At 45.5% G+C, this 12457-nt stretch overlaps 1 protein-coding gene across 4 annotated transcripts in view; it reads right to left on the bottom strand.

Moving 5' to 3' along the window:
- The window catches only part of OSBPL6 (oxysterol binding protein like 6), a 167022-nt gene that overhangs the window by 25688 nt on the left and 128877 nt on the right, over window positions 1-12457 (bottom strand). For 3 of the 4 annotated variants that reach the window (XM_015413758.1, XM_015413757.1, XM_015413759.1), the window contains 3 exons: window positions 10708-10838; window positions 3769-3876; window positions 805-942 (listed from right to left, as the gene is read on the bottom strand). In XM_015413758.1, coding sequence (XP_015269244.1) covers window positions 805-942; window positions 3769-3876; window positions 10708-10838 — 377 coding nt within the window. The remainder of the gene's footprint in view (window positions 1-804; window positions 943-3768; window positions 3877-10707; window positions 10839-12457) is intronic. The other variant, XM_015413760.1, reaches the window with a different exon arrangement.

Here is a 12457-nt window from a genome sequence, read left to right as displayed (position 1 = left end):
TTCAGCAGAGATAGCATGGGGAGGGAACCCACACACACACACACACACGTCTTTGTATATTCCCTGCTTGTAAGAATACTGAACCTTTGAAAGCTATTTTTCCCTCTTTTACAGAACTTGCTTGAAATATGTTAGGAAAATTGCTTTTAGCACTTCCCTGCAAGATCAAAAATTAATGCAAAATAAACTATATAGCCACTTCTTCAAGTTAAACAAATAAGCATCCAAATCCTTAATGTAAAAGTTAAGATAGATTCAAATAAGTAGCCGTGTTTGTCTGTCTGTAGCTGTAGAAAAGAGCCAGAGTCCAGGAGCACCTTAAAGACTAACAATGTGGCAGGGTATGAGCTTTCATGAGCAGTGACTCACAAAAGCTCATGCCCCGCCACATATCTGGTTAGACTTTAAGGTGCTCCTGGACTCTGGCTCTTCTCTACTGTAAAAGTGAAGGTATCACATTGTTCTACAGTACAGAGCAGGCTAATAAGAAATGAAATATTTGGCAATGTTTGAGCCAGGGAGTCTCATGGCCCCAGATTAGTACATTTAGAAAGGCCATGGTTTCATGAGGCAAAGTCCACTCCGTGACTATGACAAAACGGGCTCTGGCTCACGAAAGCTTGTGCCATAAAAAATACGCTAGTCTTTATTTAAGGGCACTTGTGATTTTGGCTGCAGCAGACTGACATGGCTACTGCTTTGGCATCTGAGCCAGGAACTCTCTGTCCACCAGCAGTATAAACTTAGCTAAACCTAAAGATACTACAGTGACCAAGAGTATGACAGAATACCCCCCCCCAATACCTCATTTTCTGAGGAGCTTGCTGACAGAAGCACCTCTTGCGCGTCAAAGAATTCAGAGACCGATTCTGACATCGAAAGCCTGCTCTCATTAGAAACTTGCTGGGAGAGTGGCAGACTGACATGGATTTGTTCGCCAGCCTGCAAAAGAAAAACCAGACAGAAATACACAGATGCAAATATGATGGCTAAAACCTCACACGCTGCCTGAGGCTTCAGAAACGTGCCCCATCAATGGCTTACTGGATTAAAGGGACTGCCTCTTACATATCCTCTCTCTGTCTTCCGAAGAGCTGTTTGTATAAGAGGCAGCAAAGTTCTCATGAGCTATGTACAGCTAACAGATTGGGAGCCTAGGGTGAAAAGCAGTCATTCTTTAAGATCGCTTCAATTACCTTTTTGAGCTCGTTTCAAATTATACAGATGCCCCCCTCCCTCACCAGGCTGCGAGCAAACCACTTTTCCACAGCATTCAAGCTGCACATTGTGTTTCCTCTGGGAGAACAAGATTCTCCCCTCAGCATTCAAAACCCAAAGCTCCGATAAAAAGAGTATCTATCCTTTTCATGTAACTATCATAGGCAGCTACTGAAGAGAGTGCCAATACCATTTCTGACAAGGGAAATAATCCCATTTTTCCATCCCTATAGCAAAATGCCACTTATACACAGTTGACAAGCTCCTGTGGATGTCCCCAAACTTGTTGAACGTGTGGGCACTTTCAGAAGTCTGAGAACAGGCAGTGGGTGCCAGAACAAAATGGCTGCCTTGGGGGGAAGTTGAATGGGACCAATCACAAAATGGCTTCTGTGAGCACAACCCCAAAACGTTGGAAGTTTCCATAAAAGGTTAACATGTTCCAAGCCAAGTGTCCTCCCGCAATGGAGGCAGCGCTTTCCAAATGGGTGCTTCCTGTGAATAGAAAGGTGATGCCTCTGAAACATTTCCTGCACCAGTGAAGTAAGAGAAGAGAAGAAGAAGAGATTGGATGTATACCCTGCCCTTCACTCAGAGTCTCAGAGCGGCTTACAATCTCCTTTCCCTTCCCCTTCCCACAACAGACACCCTGTGAGGTAGGTGGGGCTGAGAGAGCTCTGAGAGAACTTGTGATTGACCCAAGGTCACGCCAGCAGCTGCATGTGGAGAAGTGGGGAATCAAACCTGGTCATCCCAGATTAGAGTCCACGCGCTCAACCACTACATCAAACTGGCTCCACCAAACACCAAAGTCATGACTGGCTCTGTATTTTGTGGAACAAGCAACTGGGCACTAGAAAACACACTGATGGGTGTAATGGGAGCCATGGTCACTTCACTGGGGATGACTGAGCAACTGGAACAGCACTGGGGCCACAGCAGTGAAGCTCTAAGTTGCTCCAATGACTTGAAAGAAAGAAGTGGGGCGACAGATACCCCCCAAGTCCAAGTGTTCAGGGCACCCAGCCTCTGTAACCCCCAGTAACTTTAAAAACAGCAATTCGATCCACTTACATCAATTTATCCTGAGCAAAAATCCTCCTTCCAGCTCATACTCCATAGAGCTGGATTCAAATGAAAGAAGATGAAACAATTTTTTTCCCCATATTGAAGGGAGCAATCAGCAAAGCACATGCTAATGTTAACTGTGAAATGAAAGGAATACAGCAAAAAGAGGTGGGGAGGGAAAGGCAACCCCCAAACTTTCTAAACAGTAATAGATGGAAAGAAAATACACAGACAATTCAACAGGACATGTAAGCACTGACCTTCCATGTGCTTCTGAGTTTGAAGCATGTGCTTAGTTTGTCTAATTAATGAAAGACAATGAAGGGTTGGCTTCAGTTCAGCATTCCCCAAGGATCAAGGACCTTTGGCCACAGAGTGCAAATTGACCAGCCCCCCACCCCCCATGGCAGCCTGAAGTAGCCTCCTGCAATCCTGCCCCTGGGGGAGAGGGGACTCCCAAGAACAGGGTTTCAGGCTGCCTCGAAAAACAGGAGCTGAGCTAGTTGTGACCTTGCATGAGCGGAAATGGTGCACTGGAACCAACCCTGACTCTTCTGCATGAAGGCACTCCATAAAAGCTAACTACGGGCTAAGTGAGGATAAAGAAGACCAACCCCTTCAAAAGTTTACTGCTGGTTCTGAGTTAGTTATTTGGGGAGATAATTTTAATTTCAATAGGCAAGGCTGTGAATTGTGTAACAGATATTCTCAGAAGGCTGCGACACAGACTAAAATGTTTCCCTTCCATATTTCAAAATCCACAGCATAGGGTCCTCCACAACATGTCCGTTTCATACAAACACCTTACGGTCTGATTAGATGATAAGGTAAACATGAGTTAGGTTGGGAAGAACCCCAGCTTGAAATTTGGGGGGGGTGGGTGTGGCTCCTGAGTGTGGCAACTGGAGGGGCTTCAGAATATCCTCCCTTCCACCCCACACACTTTTGTTAGAAAAAATAGCCATGGGGGTCAGCTGTTTGTCCTTCTGCTGGTTCCACATGCCTCCTGGGCAGACACTTGGAACTGGCAGCAGGGTGAACACGCTGCCCCCCATGGCCAATTTTTTTTCTAACAGAAGTGCATGAGGTGAAGGGGAGGGGATACTGAAGCCCCTCCTGCTGCCGTGTTATGCCCGGGTGCTGATTTGGCTCCCCCACACTTTTTTTTAATGTGAGACCCAGATCACACATGAAACACCCAACTCACATTTCACGCATTGTCTAATCAGGCCTTTAGACTAATTCCTATTCTTTGAATGCACACACCAAACCCTCCACTTCTCAAGAGATGTGAAATATTTTCAGGGGAAATCTCACAGGAACCACAGCTCATTTACTTTTATGAGTGGAAGTAGAAAATGATCTCAAATGAGTTCGACCCCACCACTTGCCAGCTTTTGTCAAACAGAATGATTTAGTCATTAGTGGTAATTAGCAGGATTTGACTGTTATTAATCCGTTAGAGCAATGCCAAAGTCTTACCTCATCAGGACTAGGGATAATATTTACACTGACAACCTGATCACAAATAACAGACTCTGAATGTATTCTGTTCAAGCGACTCCTTAGTTCAGCATTCTGGTTGAGAGCCTTAAAATAACAAAAATTGGATAATTTAATTTCAAAGGCACGAGACAGCACGAAACAGAGTCACACCATTGCTGCGGCTTATATCCTGGTCAGAACCATTTTGTAATTAAGCAGAGTACTATGAACTGTACTTTGTGGTGATAAACACCTTTTTTAGTCCTTTCTGACCAATAGGGACCTGTCCAGAAGTTTTCTTTGGGAATATTTATACTACACATTCATAATCTGTTTGAACTAGTTTAAAAATTATCGCTTACTCCTAAGGATTCAGTGTTTGGTGAAGATGCTGAGAATTCTGTTAAGAGATCTACAGCACACCTCAACTACTTTAATGTCAGGGCCAAACTAGAAGTAATAATGAAGATGTATCAGCAGACTCGACTTAAAAAAAAACAACCCTGAAACTCTGACAAGTAACTATGTTTGGAAGAGGAGTAGCAGAGGGTACAAGATGCTTAATCCTTTTTTCCTATGAGAATGACATGCATTCCGGCTGTTTTCCCTCCCCGGGAGAAAAGATAAAGTGTCCCCGTTATCTTTTCACCTGTGGCTAGCAGTGCAGAGGGTGATTTTGAGCATAAAAACTGTACAGGGGAAGGGTTAAGCATACAGGCACACACTGATGCGCCAATCAAATACACAACCCTCTCCCTAACTGCATTTCAGTTTTAAAAAATGCTGAGAAACAACTTGGACATCTTCCAGATCTTGCCTAGTTAGATCCTAAGACAATAATCCTATATACATTTATTCATGTTTACCCAGCAAGGCCTCTCTAATCCTTTGTGCAGTTCACAGGCCACCAACTATATTAATATACTGATGGATTATGACCATTAATAGATCAAGACCATACTATTGTTATTGTCAATAGTACTATCATTCCATAGTGTTGGCTCTTGTGGAGGAATGAAAAAATACACTTTATACCGCCCAATTAATCATCAGAAGGCAGGGAGAAATGAAAAAGCAACAATTAGCACATATTGGCTTGGATCCCACTGAAAATCTCTGATGACTGAAAGACAGTAACATTTCTCCACCTTCCCACCTGCTGAAGCCCCAACTGCCCCCTGAAGTGCTAGTCCTGGGGCACAGAGGACCCCACAGGAAGAGCATGAAGGGGGAGTCGGATATCTGCTGTGAGAGCGGGAAATCTGCAAAAAACCCTCCCCCTTGCACACAAAGAAAGGACCAACGGGATCCAACCCATTATGCTGTCTGATTATTCAATTTTTTTAAACAGGCAAGCTTAATGTATTAGACACCAATTCCCATTCTACATCAGCAGAAGACATACCAGCTTAACCAAGACAGCATTCTGCATGCTAACTTAAATATTCTTTTCTAGTTGCAAAAACAGTGCACTAACAAGTGAGAAAGCCAGAAAGGGAATGATGGGATTTTAGCAAGCAGTACCGAAGGTTCAAGAAACTGAGAAAGATGAGGAAGGAATTAAAAAATGATTTGAGCTGCAAATTAGAAGTTTCTTTTCAGACTACCCTCTTGTCTCAGAGACTGTTTAGCAGATCCTGTTTTCACCTTTTACGTTCCTCTACAAAAAGGATCTCAATGTAAGAAGCGAAAGTCAAGAATTTCCAATGATCTGATAGATAAACAAGGTGGCAAATGTCATGGTTTCATCACCTATTGATGAAAGGAACATACTTGGCTCCAACACAGTTGTAACAAGTATGCAACATTTTCGTATCAAGAAACAGTTACAAGTCTCTGGAGCAGGGCAGATCAGCTTCTTTAAAAACAAGAGTATCTAGAGAATCTCCCCCACCCCACCCATACACACAAAGTGCACTTACAAAAACAACACAGAAACAAGAGACAGGAGGATCATATGCTAAATTTTAGCATATATATGAAACATGAACAACTTTTTCCATCTGTTTTTTTTCCCTCACAAAAAGAAAGATTTGTACTTAGCACAAAACTAAGCACAACTCACGATTTTAGGTAACAAACAAGGAGGACAAATCACTGTACATGAAGTAGATGAGCACACGATTATGAAACAGAGGCATAACAACAGACTATCATTAACCGTCCAACTGATGCTATAGCTAAACATTTCCATGACGGAAGTTCTATAGCTAAGAATAGGAAGGAAAGCAACAATGTCCTTGACAATTTAGTTTAATTCAATCTGGTCAGCTGTTTGGAAAATCCTGAATCTACGTATGGTTACAGATGCTGTTTACATGTTGGCAAAACTGGGTAACTAACAGGTTGGACAATGCGATCTTGTCTGCCTCAGACATTAGAGGAGGAAAGGAGACTCGTGGGCAAAGATCTTGTTGTAAGTTGCTCTGAGAACCCTGGATGGCACAAAGCTACAGCAGAAGGCAAGACACAAAGAGCAAGGATGTGTGATTTCCCTCTCCTTAGCATCTTGCCAGGTAAGGAACGCAGTCTGTTGGTCTGGTGGAGACTGGGCTGCATGCTAATGAAGTTACATGTACTTCATGAAGTCAAGTGAGTTCCCGAGCCTGCAGGCAAGACCCCACTTTGTTACATCCAGGAGCACCCACACTTGAATGAGGCTGTTGATTTCTCATAATGTTGGATATCCTGGACCACAAAACCAGCCAGGTAAACAATTTGCATTGTTCACCTTACAATTATGTGAACAACACAAAGAAAGGAGCTAGAAAATGGGGCTGTTATTCTCAATCCATCGCTCACGTTAAAGTTTCTATCCTACTTTTTGCTGATGATGCAATTCTCCTATCAAGAGCATCAGGACGGTCCTCTCTGATAGGGGCTTTTGTCTATTACTGTCTGGAAGAATGCCTGATAGTTAACTATCAAAAATCCATATTATCTGTTGTTTCTTTTATTCATCTGGGCCTCAGTATAATCCAGCCACCATCAAACTGTTTAACGCTAAGGTGGTCGCGCAAAGTTTATATGAGGCTGGTATCTGGATTGATAAAATAGGGGAGTCCTTGGATTCAATTCTCCTTAAATTCCTACATTCTATCTGTGGAATTCCAAATTGGGTCCCCAGGGTGGCTCTCCAAGCTGAATTGGGACAACCATCACTTGAAGGCTTGGATGAAGGCTTTTCCCCTTAAATTAAAATTATACACTCCGACACTCAAGAGGGCTACCTCGAATCAGTCAGAGACGATTCTTATGGTTCCCATTGGGATAAACTGGTCAAACAATGACTACAGCTCCTCAATCTTTCCTTGGACTCCCTTTATTCAGTTACCAGACAGTTACCAGCCATGAGAACAATTAAGAAACATCTATTTAAGTATGATTATAACAGTACAATCTATGGAGCACAACATGTTTGTTCCACTCAATTTGCTGGTATTCATCCACCTGGAGAGCTTCCTGATTGCTGCTTGTATTTGACTGTTCCTTGCTATAGGTGAGCCTTAATGCCTTATCATCTAGGTATTTTAAGATTAGTGCTTGGGGAGGAGCTGTCCCAGTGGCACCCACTTAAATGTGGTGTGCTGCAGGGAGCAATCTTCTCCTCTATACACACCCCATCGCCTAGCTGGTCCGGAGGGTATGGACTGGGTTACCATCAATATGCTGATGATACCCAGCTCTATCTGTTGATGGAGGTGTTAGCCAGGGTTCTAGAGACCGTGGCACACTGGCTGAAGCTGAAACTCAATCCAACGAAGAGGGAGATCCTGTACCTGGGTCGTGGTGATCTGGGACTGAGAATCCAGCTCCCAACCCTCAAGAGGGAGACTCTGGTACCAGCAAGGCCAGCTCCAGGTTTTCTTGTACACTAGGCAAAGCTACCTTCTGGCGCCCCCCCTGCGCCCACCAATTAGGGATTGCCAATCTCCAGGTGGGGCCTGGAGAGAAGGAAGACTCGTGTGCGGGGAGTCCAGGACTGGTGTTGGGTGGAGTCTCCCTTTTTATTTTTTTTCTAAACTCACGTCCCATCCCCCCCCCATCATCATCATCATTATTTCAGGATCCACCTCCGGCTTCTGGGAAACCTGCTGAGCGGTTCTCTCTATCTCTCTGTCTCTCTCCCCACCTCCCGGATGGACAAAGCTTTGGAGCGCACCTGGGGGTGGGGTCGGGAGGCTGCGAAGAGGAGCCCCGAAACCGGTGCCTGCTAGAACCGACTGCTCCGTGTGTTATGACTTATTGCTGGGAAGAAAGTGGAAGGCGTTTCTCAGAGGAACTTACCTTCTAGTTAGGACAACAGCAAGCCCCCCCCCCGCCCCCGCCGAGAGCCTCTCCGAGGCCAAAGACCTCCTGCCACTCCCCACGACAATGACAGCTGTGTCTTTACGCCCCCCCTCCCAACACACACACACCCTGAGGAGCTGCTCTAGACCCCTCATCTGGAGTCCTGCGCGCTGGAGGGAGGGAGGTGAGCGGCGGGAGGCGACCCGCGAGCAAGGAAGGCAACAAAGCGGAGGCTGGGCTGCACGCCCGCCTGCCGACAAAGACGACACTGGCGGAGGACACTGGAGGGGGAGGGGGACGGACACCCACTTGCTGGCTGGCTCGCAGGCAGGAAGGAGGAGAGGTGGCGAGGCGTGGCGCTGGCCAGGCGGCTCCGGGCACAGAGAGGGGGGTGGGGGGCACTCACTCTCCTCCTGCAGGCTGCAGCTGGCATAGTCAGACTATGAGGAGGAGGAGAACCACGTGGCGCTGCCAGCCAGCTTCACTCCCGTGGCGGCGCTGTTGCCTCGCCCCGCCCACGGCTCAAATTCCCCAATCGGAGGTCGCCCAAGCAGACTTCTCCTGCTGCAGAGGTGGTTCCTTTTCCCTCTGCAGAGCGACCCTGGACAGGCCGGGAGGTGAGCCCGCCCCCTCCCCGGGACACAGAATGGGCACCCCGGGGGGGGGGGAGAAAGTGAGGGCAGTGGGGGCTTTTGGGGGCGGTTGGGCGCCCTTAAGGCCCCCCACGCTCTAGGCGAAAATCTAGTTCGCCTAGCAGGTGGGCCGGCCCTGGGTACCAGCACCGAAGGTGAAGAGTCTAGGGGTTATCTTGGATCCCTCCCTTTCTATGGAGGCCAGGGTTGCCACTGTTGTTAGATCAGCCTTCTATCATCTTCGACTGGTCAAACAATTGGTTCCCTATCTCAGTTTCCAGGACCTAGCTACAGTGATCCATGCTATGGTCACTTCCAGGCTTGATTATTGTAACTTGCTCTATGTGGGGCTGCCCCTGACCTTGACCTGGAAACTGCAGCTGGTGCAGATCGCAGCGGCATGCGTGCTGACGGCAATGTCTGTGTGGGCACACATTCAGCCGGTGCTCCGCCAACTGCACTGACTGCCTATAGAGTACCGGATCCAGTTCAAGGTTCTAGTGCTGACATTCAAAGCCCTGCACAGGCAGGGACCTCCATATCTCAGGGACCATCTCTCCCTGTATGTGTCCTGCAGAGCCTTGTGCTCAACTGATCAACATCTTCTGGTTGTCCGTGGCCCGAAGGATGTCTGGCTACCCTCAACTAGGGCCAGGGACTTTTCTGTCCTGGCCCCAGCCCGGTGGAACAAGCTCCCATCTAAGATCGGGGCCCTGAGGGATCTGATACAATTCCACAGGGCCTGCAAATTGGAGCTGTTCCGCCGGGCTTTCAGTTGAGGCAGCACGTGTCCAAATTCCATTCTTGGCCTCCCCTGATGACAGCCCTAGCCTAGTGGTTAGTGTCTTGATACCCCTCAACAGAAGGTTTCCATCCAAGCATTGCTACTGAGGCAACCTCTCCTGGTTTTTCTATGAAATTTTAAATGTTAATTGTTCGAATTTTATATACTGTTTCTTCATCACGATATTTTATGTGACCTTGAAAGCCACCCTGTGCCCGCTCGTGGGGCAGGTGGGATATAAATCAAAGAAATAAAATAAATAAATAAAATAAAATATATACTCTGATAGAGTACATGACTGTGAAGGTCGTGTAGACACCCTGTATCATGTGACCTTTGAATATCATTACTTTTCTTAGCCTAGAAACCTTTTAATTCTTCCCTTGCTCCAAATATAGATCATATCAAGACATCACCTTTTTATTAAAAGATAATAGCAGACCTGTCACTCTTTTAGCTGCAAAATTTTATGTATCTGAGATAGCTTTCTGCAGCCGTTCAAATGGGTTTAGCTTTTATGTTTTAGTATTCTGCTTAGAACTAAGAAGTTAAGAAGGAGTACAAGGCAGAGAGAGACAGTAACTCAAAGCAAGGAGCTAGAAAATGTCCCACATTAGGAAGTGAGAAAAACAGGTTGTATTAATCTTTTACTTCATTAACAAGTTTAGCACAGAAGTAATATATAGGAGATATCTAAACACAAAAAATCAATGAAAACTGAGGTATTCCTTTCTAGTGGCTGGGACAGGACAAAATTAGTAGCCTACATCTAAATAAGTAGCCCAAGCTCACCAGCAGCAGAGCCCCATAAGAACTGTACTCATTTCTGAAATTTTATTCAACGTTTTTTAAAAGGGTCAGAATTTCTTTTACTTTTACCTGCCCTGTGTTTTACCTCTTGTTGTTATATTTAATTGATCCTTTTATAGATTTTATGTTGATTTTAGTTCTCTCGGTTTCTATGCTATTTTATTGTCATTTGCTGTCTTTTAAGTTGTTTTATGATTTAATGCATTTGATTTAATGCTATAATTTTATACTTATAAAATATAAATAAAATATTTAAATTATAACAATTAAAATAAATATAATTATATAATTATAGATTGGTTGCTTTTAATTTTATATACTTTAAATTTGCTATAAGCTGCCAGGGTGATCAATAAATGTAGTAATCAAATGTTTATTATGGAAATTTTCAAAATCAGATTGCACACATGTAAGGCATACCTGAGAAAGGGATTGTCTGAGACGCGTGAGCTGCGTGTTGTGTCCTGTGAAATCTTGTTCCGAAACCATCTGCTTAAGTTTCTCCTTCTCTATCGCTATGCTGTTGAAGGCAGACTTCAGAAGAGAGTGCACTGGAAAGAAATAAGAAATGCCTTTGCTTATACATTCATCATCATCATCACAACCTTTATTGGCTTATACATTCATAGCACTTTGCATGCTGTTCAGGAGACAACTGCCAGCTTGAGATTTCAAGACTATATGAAAGAGCTGGCTCAGCATTGCAGCTAGGAAACCAAAAAACCCTGGTTCAAATCCCACCTTGGCCATGAGCTCACTATGTAGTCTTTGACAACCCTCCACCCACCCTGTTCTAATAATAATGACCTTCTTAAACATAAGATAATAGCATTTCAGATTATAATGATTACAGATGAAAATAACTGTGATGAAGAATTTCCAAATTTTGCCTTACGCCTTTTGAGCACCCACAATTAGGACTACCATGGGTACATGACAATATTGAGTATACCTGCTAGAATTTTTGTACTCACTCATGGCAAAAATGTACACAACCCCTTTAACAAAGGGAAGCTACAGACCTATTACTTCTGACAGACTCTGTCTCTGACTTCTCTCTTCAACAAAAGACTAATAAGTATGACTGTCCCTGAAATGCTGCATTAATAAGGAGAGGTTACTTTGATCTTCAAACAGCCCCTTTGATTAGGCAACGTTTTGCAAGGAAAGCAATCAGTGGGAGGTTTTCCCTATGGCATGTTCATTAAATATTTTTGGCTACAGAGGCAGACAAGGTAAGCTGCGTAAAACTGCCCGCATGTCACATTTCTTTTCTATGTAAACGAGTAGCTGCTTTATGGCTGACAAAACCCATACTGTCCAGCCCTGCTTCTGTGGCTAGAAAACCATCACTAAACAATGGTTTATTTTTCTGACTCTCTGTAGTTGGGGGGCACCTCTGGGCTTGGCCGCACTGCAAGCGGCCACATCCGGGCAGCCCGACAGAGCTGCATCTCTGGGGTGGGACCAGAGGCCATGCGGGGGTCCTCTCCTCAGCTCTGGTTGCGCCACAGCCTTCTTCCACATAGCTGGCAGGGCTGCACCTCAGTGGGGCTACCAGAAATCAGGTGTGGGGCCTGCCAGCAGTTCCAGACCATCTGCTGCAGTCAGGATGGCTGCCCAGGCCACACCTGCCAAGGCAGACAGTAACCCCGGAAGGCCAGGCAGGGAGGGGTACGAGAGCATTGCAAGCCACAAAAGGGGGCCTTGGGAGGCCCCAGGCTTGGACAGGAGGAAAAAGGAGAAACTTCCTGGGACTCAATAATCCCACGAGGTAGATCCAGGGGAGGGGCTCGCAGGGGCTGTGAGTAGCTATTTAAGCTCCCTCAGTGCAGTGCCAAGTTGGATTTGCTCTTCTCTTCAGGTCAGCTACCCAGACAGAATTAAGAGAGTGACCTGACAGGAAGAGGAGGATCCCAGTAAAGCAACCCCCTCCTCTCCATCTCTGAGGTGCCTGCATGGCAGAGAAAGAAACTACAACTCCCTTCAGTGAAGTGGAAGAGGAGACAACCGAGGGGGGCCAAGCTCCTTCCCATCAGTACCTCAGCCATGGAACTTTTGGCAGCTTTCACGCCGTACTGCCAGCACCAAGCCATGCCCTCACAGTGATGCTGGATGAGAGGCCTTAAAGGTTCCATCGAAGGCCGCAAGTGGTGAACGACTCCCTTCT

The sequence above is a fragment of the Gekko japonicus genome, unplaced genomic scaffold, assembly GCF_001447785.1.
Source record: "Gekko japonicus isolate JY-2015 unplaced genomic scaffold, Gekko_japonicus_V1.1 scaffold743, whole genome shotgun sequence".
Taxonomy (NCBI): Eukaryota; Metazoa; Chordata; class Lepidosauria; order Squamata; family Gekkonidae; genus Gekko; species Gekko japonicus.
This window is presented reverse-complemented; position numbering and strand designations above follow the sequence as displayed.